Source organism: Myotis davidii, unplaced genomic scaffold, assembly GCF_000327345.1.
Source record: "Myotis davidii unplaced genomic scaffold, ASM32734v1 scaffold330, whole genome shotgun sequence".
NCBI lineage: Eukaryota > Metazoa > Chordata > Mammalia > Chiroptera > Vespertilionidae > Myotis > Myotis davidii.
Window position 1 is genome coordinate 3,668,628 of NW_006283770.1, and position 10,592 is coordinate 3,679,219.

Sequence of the window (10,592 nt, forward strand, 5' to 3'; positions counted from 1 at the left end):
AACAGGCACATTGTTGAAATGAGTGAGGATGAACAGGGAGCTTAAATCTTCAAGAAATGTGGGGAAGTGACCCAAAGTCAGCAGATAACTACACTAATGAGGGGTAGCTGGTGATGATGTCATAAACTTCACCCCAAAGTTCTTTAAGGGAGAGGAAAACTTGGTCTGTTAAGAGCAATGAAAACCAAAGAGACATAATCCCTCCACCTCTAGGTCTAGAATTTTATTCCAAATTCACATGCCAAATATAAGTTGCTGATCGCACAAGAGTCATACTCTATCACCCCCCAAAAGCTAGAATGACTATAGGCTTCCACACCCAAAGGAGCATGGTACAGAAAACAAGCACCACATCACCAGGCTATAAAAAAGCAGGACTTCAGGAGGTCCAGTTAGAATAATAATGTGTAAAAGGACTACTCCAAGAAGACATTGAGGGCACAAGGGCTTTTTCTGATGATGGATCACAGAGCACAGAAGGGGGTGGGGAGTGGGAAATGGGGAATGGGGTCAGAATAGGGAATGTACAGCTAGGATGTAGGTCAAGATTATCAGGAATGACGTGGTAGTTTGGAATAAGGGAGATGGTGGGATGATTCTTGATGGTCTCATAGGTAGATTGTAAGTGTTGAGGGAAGAAGGAAGGTGAGGATCATGCCAGAATCCTACCAGGGCTCTGGGGCTCCTTTGAAACTTTGGTGCCATCGCCACAATTTCCTAAGATCTAAGACGGGAGGCTCCCCCATTAAATCTCACTCCAGCAGAATTGAAAACCCCTTAACTACACCAGTTTGGACCTTCATAAAAAGGTTTACTAAATCCTACAGGAGAATGTAAGATAAAGTAACAAACAGAAAGGACAAAATATCCATTTTTCAAACATAAGCTTTTGATGCCAAAAAAGTCCTACCCTACCCCAAAATAAACTAGTATGACTAGAAACTTCATGCTTTAACTCAAAGAAAACACTTATTAATTGCTGAAACGAGAGGCATTGCATGCAGTCAGGGTGGGAAATATGTTTTTTTGGAAGGGTCTTTACACCATGCCTGGACAGTGTCCCATGTGTGCAGCTGTTATTATTATACTAGAGGCCCAATGCATTTGTGCAAGAATAGGCCTTCGCAGCCCCAGCTGCCCTCGCAGCCCCTGCTTCATCCAGAAGGTCGTCTGGAAGGTCGTTCCTCTGTTCAGCTGTTTGGTCAATTTGCATATTATGCTTTTATTTTTATAGATAGCTCTCTCTTCACATCATCATTAACAACTATAAAAACACAAAAATATCAGCCCAAAATAAAGATTTGTGAATAATTAGACATATAAAATTTTACCTGATACTCTGAATGAGGGATTTTCAGGTCAAGCTAATTGAGTCAGTGGCTAAGATCTGTAGAAATGCTCTTAATGATTTTTACAATAGTTTCCTTAATAATGGAATCTTAACAAGCAGGTCGATGTTAAATTGATAACATGGAAGCATTTTAAAAAGCATACTGAAACATGATTTTAGCCCATTCATTCGAGGCTTAAAGCCATACTCCGGTTTTTTTTCTTCCTGATAAAATTTCATCTAGTGTAAGGAAATATTCAAGGGAGGAGATGAAGTTTAAAACATAAAATTAATACGAAGGAAAATTCTAACAACAGCCATGTCTTGGCTATCCAGACACAGAACTCACACTCTCTCTATGCAAAGAATTGTCACTAAGTATAGGAAATATGTCAGGTACTTTGCTGCCTACTGGAGAGTCAGAAAGAATTAAAATACCATCATAGCCCCCAGAGGGAACCTTTATCACTATCTGACTGGAGAAAAGAAACACTTTAGTAAACACAACACAAAATTCTAATTTGTTAAAGTAGAGCACAGAGAATGGACATTTGAAGTGGGCTTGAAGGGTGAATCTCAAGCATTCCACTATGGGACCACCACCTCATCTTTCCCCTTCACTGTCCCAAGCACTCTGATTTAAAAGTTATTTTTCCTGACAATGCATTTGTCCTACTGTCTTTTCATCATTCCTCATACCCCACAGGTCTTTACTTACCCCCTTATCTATCTTAGATTGTATAGTCTTATCCTAATAATCACCCACTTCACATATCCTTAACTCCCTGGGACCTCTCTCACTTCTTGTCCTTTTTTGGCAAAACTCTTTGAAATCCAGTGTGCACTTTACACTTAGAGCACATCTCAACCTGGACTGGCCACATTTTTCCTGATCAGTCTAGCTAAAGGTTTGTCAGTTTTGCTGATCTTTTCAAGGAATCACATTTTGGTTTCATTGATTTTTCTCACTTGATATTTATATGATATCTTTTTCTTATATATTTAGTCTCTGGAATATTTTTATTCTATTTCCTCTCTAGTTTTCCCCCTTCCTTCTACTTACTTTAAGTTTAGTTTGTTCTGTTTTAAGTGTCTTCAGATAAAAGGTTATTGTTTTTTAGGTCTTTCTTCTTTTTTAATATAGGCATTTATAACTATGAGTTTCCCCCTAAGTGCCGGGAGCCGGTCCATCCTTGCTGTTTCAAGGGACCTGGCATATATGGCATACTGTTCTTAATATGTTTGGTCACCTTCTTGGCACTATGTGTTTTAACCAAGGTCACCTCTCTGAGAAAGGTTGTTTCCCCAGATAGGGATTTTCCCCTGAAGTTAGGGAGGGAATAAAACCTCTTAACTAAATGCCAGGCAGGTAACTAATCACTTTAACTATGAACAATCATGCTGAAGCTACATACTCTTTACTCCTTGGAATGGAGATAAGAAATGCCCTAACCTTTGGAATAGACATTGATCACAGAACCTGGCTGGAGATCCTAACCAGAACTTCGCTGGAGATCCTGACTAGAACTTGGCTAGAGATCCTGGCTAGGCTGCTGATCAACTGAACGCTGTCTCCGCGCCATTCCTTCTTCGCCGACTCCGTCCACACCTTTGGGGACCCCTGGACCTGCTGGGGTTGGACCCCGGCACCTAAGCACTGTTTTAACTGCATCATGCATGTACTTTTAAAGTGTATGCATGAGAATTCTGATGAGCACACTTGGTGAAAACATGCTGTACCTCTTTGCTATTGTAAGATTTTTGTTGTGTTTTTCCCATTTCCCAAGATGGGTGCTGGCCTTTTGAGTAGACAAAGCTTTTTTTATAAAGCAAAATGCCTTGGTTTGGGTTTGGTTGGATTTGCAGAAAGACTTGTTTGCAGCATATATAATATTGTTTATATATATATATATTAGAGGCCTGTCCCACAAAGAGATTTGTGCAATAGGCCTTCCTTCCCCTGGCTGCCTGCACCAGTTTTCCTCCAGCACCCGAGACCCAGGCCTTCGCTCTGGCCGCAGCAGAGAAGCCAAGCCTGGAGGCTTCTCCACTCCGACCACAAGAAGGCAAGCCTCTTCCTTTAGTCGCCTTCAGTCGTCAGTCATCTTCAGTCTTTGCTCCACGCCTGCCTATGCAAATTAACTGCCATCTTTGTTGGGTTAATTTGCATACTCATCCTGATTGGCTGGTGGGCATAGCAGAGTGGCACCAATTTGCATGTTTCTTTTTTATTAGCGAGTGTGTGTGTGTGTGTGTGTGTGTGTGTGTCTATACTATTTTTTTTCACACAGCCTAATCTAAAAAGCATGGACACATTTGTTTTACTTGGTACTCTCTGTGAAGTGAAGATTCCGAGGTTACATGGCCCTTCTTTAAAATATATAGATATTTTATTGATTTTTTACAGAGAGGAAGGAAGAGGGATAGAGAGTTAGAAACATCGATGAGAGAATGACATCGATCAGTTGCCTCCTGCACACCCCCTTCTGGGGATGTGCCCGCAACCAAGGTACATGCCCTTGACCAGAATCGAACCTGGGACCCTTGAGTCTGCAGGCTGACGATCTATCCACTGAGCCAAACCGGTTATGGCACAAGGCCCTTCTTAAAGGGCCCTCTCAGTTAGAAGTTTCCTTTTCTATATTTCTAGTAAGCATATTTTTGGCTGCCCTGACACAATGTTTATGTCCTTTAAGAAGAGGTCAGCTGCCGTAACCAGTTTGGCTCGGTGGATAGAGTGTCGGCCTGAGGACTGAAAGGTCCCAGGGTCGATTCTGGTCAAGGGCATGTACCTTGATTGTGGGCACATCCCCAGTAGAAGGTGTGCAGGAGGCAGCTGATCGATGTTTCTCTCTCATCAATGTTTCTAACTCTCTGTCCCTCTCCCTTCCTCTCTGTAAAAAATCAATAAAATATATATATAAAAAAGAAGAGGTCAGCTAACAGTGAAATCTTTCTGTGCTATCATAAGCCCTTTCCGTTGGTTTGTGTACTTTGTTATTTGCCTTGCTTTGTCCATAATTTTGCAGCATTACCACCCACTCCACGTGATAAGTGACATCATCGCTATAATGAGAATTCCAAGCAGAACCACTGGATCAAAGCCCATCTGTGTGCCTGCTCCCACACTTGACAAAACAAATTCCAAATTCATTCAGCATGCCGGTGCCATTTAGTCACTGTGACATATTCCAAATTTTGGACTCTGCGCAAAAACCAATCTGTGCCCACAAAATTAATCATGGAACACATTTTATGACGTTTGACAACAACTTAAAAGGTTCTCATCTCTGGCAGGTGGCTCTGCCAATCTGCAAGTATATGCATGACAAATTCTGAACAATATATTGTGTGGCTGAAAAATGTATGGTGTAGAATGCATACCCTGGAGAAAACCAGAGTGAGTCCAAACAATTCTCAAGTCTGTCTCAGGGACACAGAAGCCAGAATGCTCCCTTGTGAAGAAAGGATGATGGCCCCAGGTACACATAGGAAGCCAAAGAAAAGGCAACAGCTCGTGTGCCAGTAGATGCTGAGAACATTGGCACAGTCGCCTGTGTTGGCAGGACCAAGAGTTTGAGATGGCTAATTTAAGCGACAAGATCCTGGCAAACAGATTTATTTAGGGCAAGGGTGCGTCAGGGAGATGCCAGAAAAATACATCAATCTGTGCCTTTACATGTACTCAGAATGATGATGAAACAACTGACATTAAGAAAGTAAACCTTACACTTTAATAGAATCTGCAACTTATCCTAACCCAAAGTAAGGGGGAAGGGTTACTTTAGATATCTGCTACTCAGAGATGGGACTTGTGTTCTGCTCTGAGATCTGTGATTAGAAAAACCTCCCAACAAACGATGTTTTTGAAGAGATTTTCCCCGGATTGTTGTGTTTAATTGATTAGACCAAGTGTTTTTATATATGGTTAGTTTATTTTTAAATCAGGCTAACTCGCATTTGACAATATCATTTATGGCAAATAAAGGAAGCCATTCATCTAAAGTTTTACTTTTCTGAGAAGTAGCTTATAGAAACTCTGTTGGGGGGAAAAAAGAAGCCTGCGACTTTAATTATACTGATAGAAGCCTGAATATATCCCTTTGTTAAGAGTAATTTTTTACTCTGCAAAAAAGACATAACTGTTTTAAATGTCAATTCTATATTGTAGTGCATATTTGTGTATGGTTTGACAGGCAAAAAAATAGTAAAGCATTTCACTGGGAGTGTCTTGCTTCTTCGTATTATTTTCCATTTCCCTAGCTTTTCTAGAGAGCCTCTTACCCCCAATTTACCACACACACTTCCTTTTACTCTTAATTGGTGCCTCACTCCATTGTCCTTGCAATGGATTAAGAACACTTGCATACTTAGCCTACTGAGGAATTTAATATTTTTATTTTTTCCTGTATTGGTTTTTAGAGAGAGAGAAAAGGAGAAGATTAGAGAAATAGAAACATTGATAAGAGAGGAACATCATTGATCAGCTACCTCCTGTAAACCCCCTACTGGGGATCGAGCCCGAAACCCAGGCATGTGCCTTGACTGGGAATCCAACTGGTGAACTTTTGGTTCTAGGTCTGCACTCAACCAATGAACAACACTGGCCGGGCTTTAATTTTTTTATACAAAGACTAAACTTGCATAACATAGCATCCCTGGGGTGTGTCAAGACTCGGTCTTCCTATTCTAATTTGCTTGTTTCTCATCTTCTCTGAAACAGGAAGTAATATAAGGAAGCAACAAGTGAAGAGGAGTGCTTCCACAGGAAGAACAATTCTTGATTAGAAAGCCTGGTGATCCAATAACCTGACAGAGGCATAAAAGCTAAAGCAGCTCTGCCTCATTTATACTCACAATGCCCTCTTTTGAGAAATGAGCCAGCAATCAGTCTTTTCTATAAAGTGAAGGAATTGCACTCTCTAGTTCTCTCCAACACTAATACTTGAGCATTTGTGAATTAGGGAGGGACACTTATTTTTTTTTAAAATATGTTCTTATTGATTTTTAGATAGAGAGGAAGGGAGAGGCATAGATAGAAACATCCATGAGAGAGGAATTGAATGGCTGCCTCCTGCACGCCCCCTATTGGGAATAGAAAACGCAACCTGGGATGTGCCCTGATCAGGAATCCAACCAGTGACCTCTTGGTTCCTAGGTCAATGCTCAACCACTGAGCAACACCATCCAGGCTAGGAAGGGACATTTTAGGGGATCTCTCCTTACACAATAGCTGGTTCTTTCATTTGTTTTGTGCATGAAACATAAATGGGATGTTAGTTAATTAAATCGTATTTTTATCAAAAACTCCTAAAACAGTTTTTCTTCCTTACCAATGCTACAAATAAGCAATGATACATAGCTGTTATGATTCCCAGTCCTTGGAATGTGGCTTTTTTTTTATTATCTCCGAAAACTTTTAGGACCTTTTATTTATCCTTGGAATTCTGAAATTTCATCATGAGTATGTATGCTAAGAAAATTTCAAGGACACGGAAAGAAGCATTCAAAAGGACAAAGTAAATAATCCACAACCCCAGTTCATGAGAATAGTGCCTGTTTTTGACAGGAAAAGAAGAAGCACATAATTCAGGGGGCCTTGGGTTGTGGGACACAATTAGCCTTACACAAAATGCTGAACTGGCTCCACCTTCCAAAGCTTATAATCAAGCCTCAAAAGCACAAAACTGCTTTCCTATCTGCATTTCAAAACAAATATCAAAAATACTTATAGGAGTACAAAACTATGCAGCACCCCCCCCCCAAAAAAAAAGTAATTTCACAAGGCCTGGCCATATATACACCAGTCATGTAAGAAGGAGGAAATTATGAGCCATAATGAAGAGAAAAATCAATCAACATATTTGATTTAGCACTGTTGTACCCAAAATAGCACAGATGGTAGAATTAGTAGACAAGAACATTAAATTTGTCGTTATAATTGTATTCTATATGTTCAAGAAGCTACAGGAAAGATAGAGCATGTTAAGTAAGGACATAAAAATGTGGAATCACACACACCCTTAAATAAAATTACTAGAGATAAAAAAAAACACAACATCTGAGATAAAATATGAACTAAATGGGTTTAAGAGAATATTGTATATGAAAATAGGAAATAGCTTGAAAAATCAAAGTGGACAGAACAGAGCATCAGTGAACTGTAAGACAATGTCAGGCAGAGAATTATGCATGTAAGTGGAGTCATCACAAGAGTGGAGCTGCAGAATGGGGAAGAGCATGTATTTGAAGAAATAAGGGGAGACCAGCCAGCATGGCTCAGTGGTTGAGTGTTGACCTATGAACCAAGAGCGCATGGTTCGATTCCCAGTCAGGGGACATGCCCAGGTTGTGGGCTTGATCCCCCAGTGCGGGTGTGCAGGAGGCAGCCAATCAATGTTTCTCTCTCATTATTGATGTTTCTATCTCTCTCTCTCTCCCTCTCCTTTCCTCTCTAAAATAAATTTTTAAAAATATATTTTTTTAAAAAAGAAATAAAGGCAATGTCTGCATTTGTCTATCTAGCTCTACATGCTCTACATAGTATTCTCGGTGCCTAGCAAGGCACCTGGTAGACATCAGGCATTTGATAAACATTTCTTGAATACACTTGTGGCAGAACAATGAATAAGAGGAAAGCACATGAGTGCAGGGTATACAGAAGAGAACCAAAGAAGGGAAACAGTATGGAGAAAAGGAAGCTTAATAGAAGTGTTATGTCTTCAGTAGGAACCTGAAGGATGAACTCAGTTTGAAGATGTGTACAGTGTAGAGATTTGGAGGAGATGAAGAAGGGCATTCCACATAAGAACAATATAAATGAAGACTTGAAAGCAACAATAAATATGGTTTTTGAATAATAGTCTCCTTTTATCCATGAGGGAAACATTCCAAGACTCCCAGTGGGTGCCTGAGACTCCATATAGTACCGAGCTTTAAATATACTATATTTTTTTCATTACATACATACCTATGATGAAGTATAATTTTAACTTAGGTGTAGTGAGAAATTAATTACTACTAATAAAATAGAACAGTTATAATACACTGTAATACAACTTATGTGAAAGTGGCTTCTGCCTCTCTCTCTCTCTCTCTCTCTCTCTCAAAATCTTATTATACTGTACTCACCATTTTCTTCTCATGATGATATGAGATGATAAAATGTCAAACCTATTTCTGCATCCACGGAACCATTCCTTACCTGCTGTAAATGGCTTGGTGTCACTCATTTCAGGAGATCCCTTGCTGAAATCTTCATATAGGCTCAATGTTTCTAGTACAACATGCTGCTGTCAATCAGACAAGTATTTTGTTTATGTCTTCTACCTAGGAACATATTAGCTCTCTGGCCATAACTTTTTCAGGTTGAAGTGTGACAGCAAAACCAGCACACATTACTTTTTCCTTCTGCACAATTTTACAAATAGAAGATTTTTTTCTTACCACAGATCTTAGCAACCTCAGAATACGATTTTCTTTCCATAGCAAATCAAGAACTTTCATCATTTCACTTACAGAAAGCACTTTATGGCTTTCTTTGGCATATCCGAATTACTAGCATCCTTATTCTTGTGCTTTGGGCTATTATTAAGTAAACCAAGGGTGCTTTGAACACAAACACTGTAACACCGGACAGTGGTCTGATAACAAAGAAGGCTACAACGTGACTAAGGGGCAGGAGCACATACAGCATGAATATGCTGGACAAATGGATGATTCACTGCCCGAGTGGGATGGAGCAGGACGACTTGAGATTTCATGATGCTACTCAGAATAGCACACAATTTAAAACTTATGAATTATTTATTTCTGGAATTTTCCATTTAATATTTTTGGGCTGCGGTTGAATGCAAATAACTGAAACCATGGAAAGTGAGACTGCAGATAAGGGAGGACTATTGTACCACCTCCACTGGAGTGGAGGATACTAGAAATGAGTTTAGATGGATGTGCTAGGATCAGACTATGAAGTCTTTAGAAATAGAAAATGTAGAAACCCATCGAAAGTTCCTGAACAGAAACCTTTGATGATGAAATCAGAATCCAAGGAGGGAACAGGAGTATAATGGTGACAGTCATGGTGAATTGGGAGAGAATACTACTGCTGAATGGAACCAGTAGGCCAGGAGTTTGTTAAAAAAATAATCCACAAACTTGTATGTGAGGGCACCTAACATATCAGCACAGACTAGGGCTTAATAAATGTTCGTGGCATTTAAATACTGGGCAAATTAATATTTCATTTAAATTCAGGACCAAACATTTTCTTGGTTCATGACATTTTAAAAAGTGGCCCTAAAAATCTGTACTGCATTAAAAATAATATTTACTTCACAGTATTTCATTTACATAAGATTCTAGATCAACTTTTTAAAAAGTATTCTTATTGACTTTTAGAGACAGAGAGAGGAAAGGAGGAGAGGGGAAAATGGGTGTGAGAGCGAAACATCAGATACCTACTTCCCACGCCCTGCTGGGGATCAGGCTGTATCCCAGGCGTGTGCCCTGACCCTGGATCCAACCGCAACCTTTCGATCAGGATGACGACCAACCAACAGCCACACCAGCCAGGGCTAGACCAACTATTTAGAATTCCTTGGTGGTGCCCCCACGGGCTTTCTTCTCTTGGTTACCAGGTGTGTTTCATGGTTTTTGTCCTCTTCATCCCTACTCTCAAATAGATTTATAGTGAAGATTCGAGCTTTGGATTTTTTTTAAAAAATGCATTTTTATTGATTTCATAGAGGGAGAGAGATAGAAACATCAATGACGAGAATCATTGATCGGCTGCCTCCTACATGCCCCCTACTGGGGCTCGAGCCCCGCAACCCAGGCACGTGCCCTGGACCTGAATGGAACCCGGGACCCTGCAGTCCCACGCGCTATCCACTGAGCAGACCGGCCAGGGCTCGAGCCTTGGATTTTTAAAATTAAAGCAATGCTTAGCGTATCCTATTTACACCTCAGTGGCACGGTATCGCAGAGTCCCATCAGGGAGGGGGACTTTGGGGACATGGGTCTGCCGCACAGAGGAGGACCCTGGGGCTGGACGTGGACACGGGCAGCCGGGAACAAGGCTTGCATCGGAGGCGGGAGCACGAGCCGGGAAAAGGGCTCTTTTCCGCCTGACGAGGCTGGAATTCGGGAACCTTTGAACCGCCCAAGGTGCGGGGGGAGCCCGACCTCCAGCACCCGCGCTCAGGTGCCTCCACCCAGGGGCCCCGCCTCTCGCGATACTGGCCGGCCTTCGCCCTCCTGG

General features: G+C 41.0%; 1 protein-coding gene across 1 annotated transcript in view; it reads left to right on the forward strand.

The window, feature by feature from the left end:
• Positions 1-10,346: 10,346 nt before the first annotated feature.
• Positions 10,347-10,592, forward strand: part of LIN7C (lin-7 homolog C (C. elegans)) — a 10,036-nt gene continuing 9,790 nt past the window's right edge. Inside the window, exon 1 of the mRNA XM_015566290.1 lies at positions 10,347-10,498. Within this exon, the coding sequence (XP_015421776.1) occupies positions 10,347-10,498 (152 nt within the window). The remainder of the gene's footprint in view (positions 10,499-10,592) is intronic.